Source organism: Salvelinus fontinalis, unplaced genomic scaffold, assembly GCF_029448725.1.
Source record: "Salvelinus fontinalis isolate EN_2023a unplaced genomic scaffold, ASM2944872v1 scaffold_0307, whole genome shotgun sequence".
NCBI classification, from domain to species: domain Eukaryota; kingdom Metazoa; phylum Chordata; class Actinopteri; order Salmoniformes; family Salmonidae; genus Salvelinus; species Salvelinus fontinalis.
Window position 1 is genome coordinate 133025 of NW_026600516.1, and position 15839 is coordinate 148863.

At 48.2% G+C, this 15839-nt stretch overlaps 1 protein-coding gene across 1 annotated transcript in view; it reads left to right on the forward strand.

Moving 5' to 3' along the window:
- LOC129845450 (uncharacterized) overlaps window positions 1-15839 on the forward strand; it is a 34805-nt gene that overhangs the window by 5629 nt on the left and 13337 nt on the right. Inside the window, exons 6-14 of the mRNA XM_055913391.1 lie at window positions 89-239; window positions 711-786; window positions 3555-4019; window positions 4280-4366; window positions 10552-10739; window positions 11143-11300; window positions 11786-12031; window positions 12173-12323; window positions 14137-14212. Coding sequence (XP_055769366.1) covers window positions 89-239; window positions 711-786; window positions 3555-4019; window positions 4280-4366; window positions 10552-10739; window positions 11143-11300; window positions 11786-12031; window positions 12173-12323; window positions 14137-14212 — 1598 coding nt within the window. The remainder of the gene's footprint in view (window positions 1-88; window positions 240-710; window positions 787-3554; window positions 4020-4279; window positions 4367-10551; window positions 10740-11142; window positions 11301-11785; window positions 12032-12172; window positions 12324-14136; window positions 14213-15839) is intronic.

Genomic DNA, 15839 nt, shown 5'->3' on the forward strand with positions numbered 1-15839 from the left:
TGTGAAGTATGGTATGTTTGTTGCTGTGTACGGTCTGTGTAGCCGTGCATGCCTTGAACCCTTTGCTGTTTCTTGGCTCTTCTCCCAGGTGTCCTACAAATCGTACCCAGGTGACCGTGGAGGAAAGCGGCTCGTCCTTCAGGGCTCGCTTCTCTGCTGCGTTGCAGGTGGACTACCGTTACTTCTTCCTGCACTGCAGCCTCAGCCTGTGTGACCAGAGGATCTCCTCCTGCACTCCAGTGAGTCCTCAACTCCTCCACAGTCTCTCTCTGACTCTTTGCCTTTTGTGTTTAGTCTCTATGACGCAGTACTTGGTCTCTCTGACGTAGTGGTTGGTCTCTCTGACGTAGTGGTTGGTCTCTCTGACGTAGTGCTTGGTCTCTCTGACGTAGTGCTTGGTCTCTCTGACGTAGTGGTTGGTCTCTCTGACGTAGTGCTTGGTCTCTCTGACGTAGTGCTTGGTCTCTCTGACGTAGTGCTTGGTCTCTCTGACGTAGTGGTTGGTCTCTCTGACGTAGTGCTTGGTCTCTCTGACGTAGTGCTTGGTCTCTCTGACGTAGTGCTTGGTCTCTCTGACGTAGTGGTTGGTCTCTCTGACGTAGTGGTTGGTCTCTCTGACGTAGTGCTTGGTCTCTCTGACGTAGTGCTTGGTCTCTCTGACGTAGTGCTTGGTGTCTCTGACGTAGTGGTTTGTCTCTTTCTCTCTACAGGTGTGCTCTGGAAGGAAATCTCGCTCTGCGTCTGATACTGTCCTCCTCAAGCCCATAGCCATCGGGCCAATCAGCTGTGAGTATTTCATTCCAGTTTAGTTCATAAAGTAACATACCACCAAGGCTTTAGGCAATAAGTAGCTGACTGCTGTCGCCAAGCTGTGTTTTAGCGACCACCTGCTGGGTGCCAGAGAACGGTGGCTGTTTCACAGATTCAACATGTAGATTCTTTGGGAAATGATCAGGAAAATGATGGTCTGGTCAGAGGAACTGTCGTTCTGGTGTGTTTCCTCTCTAACAGTCAGATTATCTTTGATCCCCAGGGGCCCAGAGCCTGGAGTGAGTCTTGGGACCCCCAGCATATGAAGGATGGCAGGGGCCCAGAGTCTGGAGTGAGCCTTGGGACCCCCAGCATATGAAGGATGGGGTCCCTCCTGCACTACTCCCCTGATCTCCATCCCAACCTACAGCCCAGTGTAACTTTCAAGGGCACAGAAATACTCGTTTAGATTCTAAGTAATGAATTGATGCACTACAGTGTGATTTCATTGTACTGTGTATGTTGTATACACATAGACTTGCATTGTTTTAGGGTTGATCATTTCCTAAAATCATTGTGTAAGTTCCAACCAAAAATGAGTTGATGTGTGTGTAAGTTCCAACCAAACCTGAGTTGATGTGATTTGATGATGTCAATAAATAACTCTGTATGATGATGCTCATTGTGTAATGATTGTCTATTTAGCAGGTTGTAAACATAGAAATAAACATGTCTATATTTATTGTAAGGCAGGTTAAACACATATTTACAAAAGGCAGAACAACGGGGGACTAATTGACCATAGAGGATTTTAGGAAAACTGGCTAAACTTGTTAAAGACAAGTGACATTCATGATATGTATTTAGTTAATGTACTGAACACTTCCTAGGTTGTTTTACCAAAGCAGGAAGACTGATTGGTGTATTGAAATAGTGCTGTTTAAGTTCCACTGTAGAAAAACACAATGAAAGACTTCAGAATGACCATGACAGTCTGAGTAGTAGTTTATGATGCTCCTTTCTTATGGCTCCATTGTTACTGTTGGTTGAGGACCTTCCACCTCTCTCCATTGTTACTGTTGGTTGAGGACCTTCCACCTCTCTTCATTGTTACTGTTGGTTGAGGACCTTCCACCTCTCTTCATTGTTACTGTTGGTTGAGGACCTTCCACTTCTCTCCATTGTTACTGTTGGTTGAGGACCATCCACTTCTCTCCATTGTTACTGTTGGTTGAGGACCTTCCACCTCTCTTCATTGTTACTGTTGGTTGAGGACCTTCCACTTCTCTCCATTGTTACTGTTGGTTGAGGACCTTCCACTTCTCTCCATTGTTACTGTTGGTTGAGGACCTTCCACCTCTCTCCATTGTTACTGTTGGTTGAGGACCTTCCACTTCTCTCCATTGTTACTGTTGGTTGAGGACCTTCCACCTCTCTCCATTGTTACTGTTGGTTGAGGACCTTCCACCTCTCTCCATTGTTACTGTTGGTTGAGGACCTTCCACCTCTCTCCATTGTTACTGTTGGTTGAGGACCTTCCACCTCTCTCCATTGTTACTGTTGGTTGAGGACCTTCCACCTCTCTCCATTGTTACTGTTGGTTGAGGACCTTCCACCTCTCTCCATTGTTACAGTAAACTCAATGTGGGTGGTGCCTTCAGGCCGTGTGTGTGTGTGTGTGTGTGTGTGTGTGTGTGTGTGTGTGTGTGTGTGTGTGTGTGTGTGTGTGTGTGTGTGTGTGTGTGTGTGTGTGTGTGTGTGTGTGTGTGTGTGTGTGTGTGTGTGTGTGTGTGTGTGTGTGTGTGTGTGTGTGTGTGTGTGTGTTCATGTGTGCCGTATTTCCTTGCTCAGATCATCATGTACCCAACTCAGTTGTGAATGTATGTAATCAAACCAATGACCATCAAGGTTAACCAGCATGTTTGATGGAAGGACAATCTGGAAGACAAACAACTACACGCGGACTCAAACTGGAGCAAGGTCACTAAAGGTGTTAACGAATAGCCCAGGTGGGAGTTGTGTAGCCTAGGAAACGATGTGATCATAATCAAAACATTAAAAGCACTGTTATCTTAAATATATTGTTATCCTTTCTCAAACCCTCTAATCAGTCATCAGGAAATATTGACTCTTTATTCTAATAGTCATACGTCTTCCACTGCCCTTCTACCATTGTGTATTGAAAGCCCACTGCTCCACTCTGACATTGGTCCTCTGTGAATGGTACGTTCATTCAGCTTGATGTAAGTAATGCATGGCTGTTGTCGTAGAGAGTACACAGAGATAGTATTGGTTGGATTAAATGATGTCTTAATAATGTTGAGGTTTCAACTAAATCGAAACTTAAAATCTATTCTGTACCAAATAGCATGTGAAAGAAAGTAACCCACTAAAACATATATTTTAAGGTTCTTGCACGCTTGAGCCGAAGACTTCTGTGCAGAATGATGACAGCAAACTGGTTGTTTCTTCTCTTGGTGATCATCTCAGGTAGAGAAGAATGGTATTTTACATGCTGTAGATGATAAGATGGTCTGAGGTTGATAGGGATACTAGTAGGGACGTATGTGGGATCGAGGAGATGATGATAAGATGGTCTGAGGTTAATAGGGATACTTGTAGGGACGTATGTGGGATCGAGGAGATGGTGGAAGGTGCAGGCATTCAAAAAGACTTGTGTATAGATACAGATTTTGTAATAAGGATAATCTTGTTCTTGTTTGTTGGCATTCAATGCATTTGACATACTGTATTTAGGGTGCATTGTAATGCATACGTTTTTAACCTAATATATTAACTCACAGTTTGTTTTGGTGCAGGATTGGTTGTAACCAGCTGTGGTGTGTGTGATGTGGGGGAGGACTATATCAGTGTTGGTGGAACATCTTGCTGTGCAGACCCCTGCCTGCACTACACCGTACTTAATGACGATTGGCGTGCCACCAACAACAATGCCAACGTTAATGGCGAGCACTGCGACAAGGATGTCAACTGGCAGGGCTGGTATCGCCTGTTCCTGGGGAACACCAGTGTTCAGATGCCAGAGAGGTGTGTGGACAGTTACATGTGTGGGACGGAGATCCCCATGTGGCTCACGGATCCAAATCCCCAGCTGTTAGACGGGGTGGTTCAGAGGGGTGTCTGTGGGAGCTGGTATGGTGACTGCTGCTACTGGAGGCAAAATCCCATCCATGTCAAAGCCTGCTATGGAAACTACAATGTCTACAAGTTTGTCCCTACAACAACATGCAACATGGCCTACTGTGCAGGTATGACATCATAATGTCATTGTCACTGTTTCTTAAAGACATCAAGAATGTTCCAAGGTGTCCAATTCAGTCTCTGAACCCAGAACCAAGTATCACGTGTGCCGTGAGATTTGGTTCTGGGTTCACCACACAACGTGTGTGTAAAAACAATGTGTGCAAAAAATATATTTTGTAGCAAATACATTATACATCAGGCGTATAACCTGAGTGTGTACTAGTCACACCAAATCCATGAACCCTCCTCCCCTCTGCTGTTCCAGACGTCAACACCAAGGTGTGTTCTACCTGTAGAGATGATGACACCTGTAGGAGTGAGGATAAGATCACCTGGAGGTGTGAGAGGAAAGGTGAGTGTTAAGAAGAACACATCGTACTCCTCAGTGTAGATACAGCAGGTGGTGCTAGGACCATGGTGGAAGGCAAAGGTGTGCAATGCCTTGTAGTTGAGTTTCATAATGTCTGCGTTTCTGACAGTAGGAAGTATTCATGCTCATCTTGACTGATAGTAATTCTCTACCTTGTTCCTTTCTCTCGGTCTCTTTCATTCTCTCTCCACTCTCCCTCTCAGTAACCCTCTTCTCATATTACTCTCTCAAAGAGCAATCTTCTACAACTACCCCTAAACCCTCAAATTCATCTACAAAAACTACTCCTATACCTGGAACCACCAACACAACTCCAGTTCCTGGATCCCCCACCACAACTCCTGTACCTGAAACCACCAACACAACTCCTGTACCTGGAACCATCACCACAACTCCTATACCTGGAACCATCACCACAACTTCTGTACCTGGAACCATCACCGCAACTCCAGTTCCTGGATCCCCCACCGCAACTCCTGTACCTGGAACCATCACCGCAACTCCTGTACCTGGAACCATCACCACAACTCCAGTACCTGGAACCATCACCACAACTCCTATACCTGGAACCATCACCACAACTCCTGTACCTGGAACAATCACCACAACTCCTGTACTTGGAACCACCACCACAACTCATGTACCTAAAACCATCACCACAACTCCTGTACCTGGAACCAACACCACAACTCCAGTACCTGGAACCCAAAATCTAGTACCTGGAACCCCCTTCACAACTCCAGTACCTGAAACCATCACCACAACTCCTGTACCTGGAATCACCACCGCAACTCCTGTACCTGGAACCACCACCACAACTCCAGTCCCTGAAACCACCACCACAACTCCAGTACCTGGATCCCCCACCATAACTCCAGTACCCGAAACCACAACTGCTGTACCTGGAACCATCACCACAACTCCTATACCTGGAACCATCACCACAACTCCTATACCTGGAACCATCACCACAACTCCTGTACCTGGAACAATCACCACAACTCCTGTACTTGGAACCACCACCACAACTCATGTACCTAAAACCATCACCACAACTCCTGTACCTGGAACCAACACCACAACTCCAGTACCTGGAACCCAAAATCTAGTACCTGGAACCCCCTTCACAACTCCAGTACCTGAAACCATCACCACAACTCCTGTACCTGGAATCACCACCGCAACTCCTGTACCTGGAACCACCACCACAACTCCAGTACCTGGATCACCCACCATAACTCCAGTACCCGAAACCACAACTGCTGTACCTGGAACCATCACCACAACTCCTATACCTGGAACCACCACCACAACTCCAGTTCCTGGATCCCCCACCGCAACTCCTGTACCTGGAACCATCACCGCAACTCCTGTACCTGGAATCATCACCACAACTCCAGTACCTGGAACCATCACCACAACTCCTTTACCTGGAACCATCACCACAACTTCTGTACCTGGAACCATCACCGCAACTCCAGTTCCTGGATCCCCCACCGCAACTCCTGTACCTGGAACCATCACCACAACTCCAGTACCTGGAACCATCACCGCAACTCCTATACCTGGAACCATCACCACAACTCCTGTACCTGGAACAATCACCACAACTCCTGTACTTGGAACCACCACCACAACTCATGTACCTAAAACCATCACCACAACTCCTGTACCTGGAACCAACACCACAACTCCAGTACCTGGAACCCAAAATCTAGTACCTGGAACCCCCTTCACAACTCCAGTACCTGAAACCATCACCACAACTCCTGTACCTGTAATCACCACCGCAACTCCTGTACCTGGAACCACCACCACAACTCCAGTCCCTGAAACCACCACCACAACTCCAGTACCTGGATCCCCCACCATAACTCCAGTACCCGAAACCACAACTGCTGTACCTGGAACCATCACCACAACTCCTATACCTGGAACCATCACCACAACTTCTATACCTGGAACCACCACCACAACTCCAGTTCCTGGATCCCCCACCACAACTCCAGTACCTGGAACCATCACCACAACTCCTATACCTGGAACCATCACCACAACTTCTGTACCTAAAACCATCACCGCAACTCCTGTACCTGGAACCATCACCGCAACTCCTGTACCTGGAACCATCACCACAACTCCAGTACCTGGAACCATCACCACAACTCCTATACCTGGAACCATCACCACAACTTCTGTACCTGGAACCATCACCACAACTCCAGTTCCTGGATCCCCCACCACAACTCCTGTACCTGGAACCATCACCACAACTCCAGTACCTGGAACCATCACCACAACTCCTATACCTGGAACCATCACCACAACTCCTGTACCTGGAACAATCACCACAACTCCTGTACTTGGAACCACCACCACAACTCATGTACTTAAAACCATCACCACAACTCCTGTACCTGGAACCAACACCACAACTCCAGTACCTGGAACCCAAAATCTAGTACCTGGAACCCCCTTCACAACTCCAGTACCTGAAACCATCACCACAACTCCTGTACCTGGAATCACCACCGCAACTCCTGTACCTGGAACCACCACCACAACTCCAGTCCCTGAAACCACCACCACAACTCCAGTACCTGGATCCCCCACCATAACTCTAGTACCCGAAACCACAACTGCTGTACCTGGAACCATCACCACAACTCCTATACCTGGAACCATCACCACAACTCCTATACCTGGAACCACCACCACAACTCCAGTACCTGGAACCATCACCACAACTGCTGTACCTGGAACCATCACCACAACTCCTATACCTGGAACCATCACCACAACTCCTATACCTGGAACCACCACCACAACTCCAGTTCCTGGATCCCCCACCGCAACTCCTGTACCTGGAACCATCACCGCAACTCCTGTACCTGGAACCATCACCACAACTCCTATACCTGGAACCATCACCACAACTTCTGTACCTGGAACCATCACCACAACTCCAGTTCCTGGATCCCCCACCACAACTCCTGTACCTGGAACCATCACCACAACTCCAGTACCTGGAACCATCACCACAACTCCTATACCTGGAACCATCACCACAACTCCTGTACCTGGAACAATCACCACAACTCCTGTACTTGGAACCACCACCACAACTCATGTACCTAAAACCATCACCACAACTCCTGTACCTGGAACCAACACCACAACTCCAGTACCTGGAACCCAAAATCTAGTACCTGGAACCTCCTTCACAACTCCAGTACCTGAAACCATCACCACAACTCCTGTACCTGGAATCACCACAGCAACTCCTGTACCTGGAACCACCACCACAACTCCAGTCCCTGAAACCACCACCACAACTCCAGTACCTGGATCCCCCACCATAACTCCAGTACCCGAAACCACAACTGCTGTACCTGGAACCATCACCACAACTCCTGTACCTTGGTCCCCCACCACAACTCCAGTACCTGAAACCACCACCACAGCTCCTGTATCTGGGTCCCCCACCACAACTCCAGTACCTGAAACCACCACCACAACTCCTGTATCTGGGTCCCCCACCACAACTCCTGTACCTGAAACCCCACATCTTGTACCTGAAACCACCACCCCAACTCCAGTACCTGAAACCACCACCCCAATTCCAGTACCTGAAACCACCAACACAACTCCAGTACCTGAAACCTCAAATCTAGTACCTGGAACCCCCACCACAACTCCTGTACCTGAAACCACCAACACAACTCCAGTACCTGGAACCACCGCCCCAATTCCAGTGCCTGAAACACCCAACACAACTCCTGTACCTGGAACCACCGCCCCAATACCAGTACCTGAAACCACCAACACAACTCCTGTACCTGAAACCACCACCCCAATTCCAGTACCTGAAACCACCAACACAACTCCTGTACCTGGAACCACCACCACAACTCCAGTCCCTGAAACCACCACCACAACGCCAGTACCTGGATCCCCCAACATAACTCCAGTACCTGAAACCACCACCACAACTCCTGTACCTTGGTCCCCTACCACAACTCCAGTACCTGAAACCACCACCACAACTCCTGTATCTGAAACCACCACCCCAATTCCAGTTCCTGAAACCTCCAACACAACTCCTGTACCTGAAACCACCAACACAACTACAGTACCTGAAACCCCAAAACTAGTACATGGAACCACCAACACAACTCCAGTACCCGAAACCCCAAATCTAGTACCTGGAACAATCACCACAACTCCAGTACCTGAAACCCCACATCTTGTACCTGAAACCATCACCACAACTCCTGTACCTTGGTCCCCCACCACAACTCCAGTTCATGAAACCACCACCACAACTCCTGTATCTGGGTCCCCCACCACAACTCCATTACCTGAAACCACCACACCAATTCCAGTACCTGAAACCACCAACACAACTCCAGTACCTGAAACCTCAAATCTAGTACCTGGAACCACCACCACAACTCCAGTACCTGAAACCCCAAATCTAGAACCTGGAACCACCACCACAACTCCAGTACCTGAAACCCCAAATCGAGTACCTGGAACCACCACCACAACTCCAGTACCCGAAACCCCAAATCTAGTACCTGGAACCATCCCCACAACTCCTGTACCTGAAACCCCACATCTTGAACCTGAAACCACCACCACAACTCCTGTACCTGGATCCCCCAACATAACTCCAGTACCTGAAACCCCCACCACAACTCCAGTACCCGAAACCACAACTGCTGTACCTGGAACCATCACCACAACTCCTGTACCTTGGTCCACCACCACAACTCCAGTACCTGAAACCCCGAATCTAGTACCTGGAACCACCACCACAACTCCAGTAACCGAAACCCCAAATCTAGTACCTGGATCCCCCACCACAACTCCAGTACCTGAAACCACCACCACAACTCCTGTATCTGGGTCCCCCACCACAACTCCAGTACCTGAAACCACCACCACAACTCCTGTATCTGGGTCCCCCACCACAACTCCAGTACCTGAAACCACCATCCCAATTCCAGTTCCTGAAACCACCAACACAACTCCAGTACCTGAAACCCCAAATCTAGTACCTGGAACCATCTCCACAACTCCTGTACCTGAAACCCCACATATTGTACCTGCAACCACCACCCCAATTCCAGTACCTGAAACCACCAACACAACTCCAGTACCTGGAACCACCAACACAACTCCAGTACCTGAAACCTCAAATCTAGTACCTGAAACCACCACCACAACTCCAGTACCTGAAACCACCAACACAACTCATGTACCTGGAACCACCAACACAACTCCTGTACCTGGAACCACCAACACAACTCCTGTACCTGGAACCCCCACCACAACTCTAGTACCTGAAACCCCCACCACAACTCCAGTACCCGAAACCACAACTGCTGTACCTGGAACCATCACCACAACTCCTGTACCTTGGTCCCCCACCACAACTCCAGTACCTGAAACCCCAAATCTAGTACCTGGAACCACCACCACAACTCCAGTACCCGAAACCCCAAAACTAGTACCTGGGTCCCCCACCACAACTCCAGTACCTGAAACCACCACCACAACTCCTGTATCTGGGTCCGCCACCACAACTCCAGTACCTGAAACCACCACCATAACTCTATTACCTGAAACCACAACTGCTGTACCTGGAACCATCACCACAACTCCTGTACCTTGGTCCCCCACCACAACTCCAGTACCTGAAACCCCAAATCTAGTACCTGGATCCACCACCACAACTCCAGTACCCGAAACCCCACATCTTGTACCTGGAACCATCACCACAACTCCTGTACCTGGAACCACCAACACAACTCCTGTACCTGGAACCACCAACACAACTCCTGTACCTGGAACCACCAACACAACTCCTGTACCTGAAACCCCCACCACAACTCTAGTACCTGAAACCCCCACCATAACTCTAGTACCTGGGTCCTCCACAACAACTCTAGTACCTGAAACCCCCACCACAACTCTAGTACCTGGGTCCTCCACCACAACTCTAATACCTGAAACCCCCACCACAACTCTAGTACCTGAAACCCCCACCACAACTCCAGTACCTGGAACCATCATCACAACTCTAGTACCTGAAACTACCACTACAACAACTGGCCCAATACCTGTCACCACCAGCAAGGAACCTACGCCTCCTCCTATCACACCAGAGCTGGTGTGTGGGCGGAGCCTGGTACAGGTGGGTCTAAACAGGGCCCACCTGGAGGCTGCTGGTCTGAACGCTTCCTCTGCCCACCTGTCTGACGGACGCTGCTCTGCCCACCAGGAGGCTAACGGCACAGTGTGGTACCAGGTGGAGCGAAGGAAGGGACGCTGTGGAAACACTCTGGAGGTGAGAACACGTTACCTCAATGTCTGACTGGAGGAAGTTCAACACTGGAAGAGTTTAGACTATAACTGATCCTTAATGGTAGTAGGTCTGTGTATTAGACCTTAATGTTAGTAGGTCTGTGTATAAGACCTTAATGTTAGTAGGTCTGTGTATAAGACCTGAGTGTTAGTAGGTCTGTGTATAAGACCTTAATGTTAGTAGGTCTGTGTATAAGACCTTAATGTTAGTAGGTCTGTGTATAAGACCTTAGTGTTAGTAGGTCTGTGTATAAGACCTGAGTGTTAGTAGGTCTGTGTATAAGACCTTAATGTTAGTAGGTCTGTGTATAAGACCTTAGTGTTAGTAGGTCTGTGTATAAGACCTGAGTATTAATTTAACTGTGAACACTTTTCTTCTATTTCAGACTAACACCACCCATGCTGTCTACTCCAACAGCTTATTTGTTTATCCAGTAGATGGGAGGAATGACTCTCTCTCCCGACCCGTGAGCTTTCCTCTCTCCTGTGTCTATCCTCTGTGGACAGAGAGCAGTCTGAATGTGGCCATCAAACCCTACCTACTGTGAGAAAATACACAGAATGTTTATTAAGTTTATTCTGACAGAACAGTCATTACGAAATCAAACTGTTTTGAACAATTCTGTCTTCTGGTTTTCCAATTGAAGATATTGTTATACATGAAACACCTACATTAAGATATGTAATAAGTGTTTGGAAGTCTTAAGGGGGGCTCCCCAGTGGCGCAGCGGTCTAAGCAGGGCTAGAGGCGTCACTGCAGACACCCTGTTTCAAATCCAGGCTGTATCACAACCGGCTGTGATTGGGAGTCCCATAGGGCGGCGCACAATTGTCCCAGCGTCGTCCGTGTTTGGCTGGTGTAGGCCGTCATTGTAAATAAGAATTTGTTCTTAACTGACTTGCCTAGTTAAATAAAGGTTCAATAATAAAAGATTTGTTCACACGTTTTTTTGTAATAACGTTGATATCTGAAGTTATCAAACTGTCTAACATCTGATGTCATTTAGCTTCATGTTCAACTCTTGATAGGAATAGTCGTGGAGCTGTTGGAGTCGGTGCCAAGGCCAGATTCTCCATGTTTCTGTATCGTAACTCCAACTACACAGAGTCTTACCCAGCTGGTGAAGTCCTTCTGCCGATTGGTTCCACTCTGCGCGTGGGCGTGTCCGTAGAGGAGTCCGGGATGGAGCGTTTTGTTGTTGTTCTAAGGGACTGCTATGCCAACCAATCCCCCAACCCTGATAATCTCCCACAGACCTACATGATTCAGGACAGGTCCATGACTCTATTCATCAGCTGTTTGCATGTCTATGTGTGTTTGTTTTGTGTGTGAAGTATGGTATGTTTGTTGCTGTGTACGGTCTGTGTAGCCCTGCATGCCTTGAACCCTTTGCTGTTTCTTGGCTCTTCTCCCAGGTGTCCTACAAATCGTACCCAGGTGACAGTGGAGGAAAGCGGCTCGTCCCTCAGGGCTCGCTTCTCTGCTCTACTGCAGGTGGACTACCGTTACATCTTCCTGCACTGCAGCCTCAGCCTGTGTGACCAGAGGAGCTCCTCCTGCACTCCAGTGAGTCCTGATGTTCTTCTCAGACTCTCTCTGACTCTTTGACTTTTGTGTTTAGTCTCTATGACGCAGTGCTTGGTCTCTCTGACGTAGTGGTTGGTCTCTCTGACGTAGTGGTTGGTCTCTCTGACGTAGTGCTTGGTCTCTCTGACGTAGTGCTTGGTCTCTCTGACGTAGTGCTTGGTCTCTCAGACGTAGTGCTTGGTCTCTCTGACGTAGTGGTTGGTCTCTCTGACGTAGTGGTTGGTCTCTCTGACGTAGTGCTTGGTCTCTCTGACGTAGTGGTTGGTCTCTCTGACGTAGTGCTTGGTCTCTCTGACGTAGTGGTTGGTCTCTCTGACGTAGTGGTTGGTCTCTCTGACGTAGTGCTTGGTCTCTCTGACGTAGTGCTTGGTCTCTCTGACGTAGTGCTTGGTCTCTCTGACGTAGTGGTTGGTCTCTCTGACGTAGTGGTTGGTCTCTCTGACGTAGTGCTTGGTCTCTCTGACGTAGTGCTTGGTCTCTCTGACGTAGTGGTTGGTCTCTCTGACGTAGTGCTTGGTCTCTCTGACGTAGTGGTTGGTCTCTCTGACGTAGTGCTTGGTCTCTCTGACGTAGTGGTTGGTCTCTCTGACGTAGTGCTTGGTCTCTCTGACGTAGTGGTTGGTCTCTCTGGCGTAGTGGTTGGTCTCTCTGACGTAGTGGTTGGTCTCTCTGACGTAGTGCTTGGTCTCTCTGACGTAGTGGTTGGTCTCTCTGACGTAGTGGTTGGTCTCTCTGGCGTAGTGGTTGGTCTCTCTGACGTAGTGGTTGGTCTCTCTGACGTAGTGCTTGGTCTCTCTGACGTAGTGTTTGGTCTCTCTGACGTAGTGGTTGGTCTCTCTGAAGTAGTGCTTGGTCTCTCTGACGTAGTGGTTGGTCTCTCTGACGTAGTGCTTGGTCTCTCTGACGTAGTGCTTTGTCTCTCTGACGCAGTGGTTGATCTCTCTGACGTAGTGCTTGGTCTCTCTGGCGTAGTGCTTGGTCTCTCTGACGTAGTGCTTGGTCTCTCTGACGTAGTGGTTGGTCTCTCTGACGTAGTGGTTGGTCTCTCTGACGTAGTGCTTGGTCTCTCTGACGTAGTGGTTGGTCTCTCTGACGTAGTGGTTGGTCTCTCTGACGTAGTGCTTGGTCTCTCTGACGTAGTGCTTGGTCTCTCTGACGTAGTGGTTGGTCTCTCTGACGTAGTGGTTGGTCTCTCTGACGTAGTGGTTGGTCTCTCTGGCGTAGTGGTTGGTCTCTCTGACGTAGTGGTTGGTCTCTCTGACGCAGTGGTTGGTCTCTCTGACGTAGTGGTTGGTCTCTCTGACGTAGTGGTTGGTCTCTCTGGCGTAGTGGTTGGTCTCTCTGACGTAGTGGTTGGTCTCTCTGACGTAGTGCTTGATCTCTCTGACGTAGTGTTTGGTCTCTCTGACGTAGTGGTTGGTCTCTCTGACGTAGTGCTTGGTCTCTCTGACGTAGTGTTTGGTCTCTCTGACGTAGTGGTTGGTCTCTCTGACGCAGTGCTTGGTCTCTCTGACGTAGTGCTTGGTCTCTCTGACGTAGTGGTTGGTCTCTCTGACGTAGTGGTTGGTCTCTCTGACGTAGTGGTTGGTCTCTCTGACTTAGTGGTTGGTCTCTCTGACGTAGTGGTTGGTCTCTCTGACGTAGTGCTTGGTCTCTTTGACGTAGTGTTTGGTCTCTCTGACGTAGTGGTTGGTCTCTGACGTAGTGCTTGGTCTCTCTGACGTAGTGTTTGGTCTCTCTGACGTAGTGGTTGGTCTCTCTGACGTAGTGGTTTGTCTCTATCTCTCTACAGGTGTGCTCTGGAAGGAAATCTCGCTCTGTGTCTGATACTGTCCTCCTCAAGCCCATAGCCATCGGGCCAATCAGCTGTGAGTATTTAATTCCAGTTTAGTTCATAAGGTAATATACCACCAAGGCTTTAGGCAATAAGTAGCTGACTGCTGTCGCCAAGCTGTGTTGTAGCGACCACCTGCTGGGAGCCAGAGAACGGTGGCTGTTTCACAGATTCAACATGTAGATTCTTTGGGAAATGATCAGGAAAATGATGGCCTGGTCAGAGGATCTGTCGTTATGGTGTGTTTCCTCTCTAACAGTCAGATTCTCTTTGGCCCCCAGGGGCCCAGAGTCTGGAGTGAGCCTTGGGACCCCCAGCATATGAGGGATGGCAGGGGCCCAGACTCTGGAGTGAGCCTTGGGACCCCCAGCATATGAAGGATGGCAGGGGCCCAGAGTCTGGAGTGAGCCTTGGGACCCCCAGCATATGAAGGATGGGGTCCCTCCTGCACTACTCCCCTGATCTCCATCCCAACCTACAGCCCAGTGTAACTTTCAAGGGCACAGAAATACACGTTTAGATTCTAAGTAATGAATTGATGCACTACAGTGTGATTTCATTGTACTGTGTATGTTGTATACACATAGACTTGCATTGTTTTATGATTGATCATTTCCTCAAATCATTGTGTAAGTTACAACCAAACCTGAGTTGCTGTGTGTGTAAGTTCCTACCAAACCTGAGTTCTGAGTGTGTAAGTTCCAATCAAACCTGAGTTGATGTGTGTGTATGCTGTGATTTGATGATGTCAATAAATAACTCTGTATGATGATGCTCATTGTCTAATGATTGTCTATTTAACAGGTTGTAAACATAGAAATAAACATGTCTATATTTATTGTAAGGCAGGTTAAACACATATTTACAAAAGGCAGAACAACAGAGGACTAATTGACCATAGAGGATTTATGAAAACTGGCTAAACTTGTTAAAGACAACTGACATTCATGATATGTATTTAGTTAATGTCCTGAACACTTCCTAGGTTGTTTTACCAAAGCAGGAAGACTGATTGGTGTAGTGAACTAGTGCTGTTTAAAGTTCCACTGTAGAAGAACACAATGAAAGACTTCAGAATGACCATGACAGTCTGAGTAGTAGTTTATGATGCTCCTTTCTTATGGCTCCATTGTTACTGTTGGTTGAGGACCTTCCACCTCTCTCCATTGTTACTGTTGGTTGAGGACCTTCCACCTCTCTTCATTGTTACTGTTGGTTGAGGACCTTCCACCTCTCTTCATTGTTACTGTTGGTTGAGGACCTTCCACCTCTCTTCATTGTTACTGTTGGTTGAGGACCTTCCACCTCTCTTCATTGTTACTGTTGGTTGAGGACCTTCCACTTCTCTCCATTGTTACTGTTGGTTGAGGACCTTCCACTTCTCTCCATTGTTACTGTTGGTTGAGGACCTTCCACTTCTCTTCATTGTTACTGTTGGTTGAGGACCTTCCACTTCTCTCCATTGTTACTGTTGGTTGAGGACCTTCCACCTCTCTTCATTGTTACTGTTGGTTGAGGACCTTCCACTTCTCTCCATTGTTACTGTTGGTTGAGGACCTTCCACCTCTCTCCATTGTTACTGTTGGTTGAGGACCTTCCACCTCTCTCCATTGTTACTGTTGGTTGAGGACCTTCCACCTCTCTCCATTGTTACAGTAAAC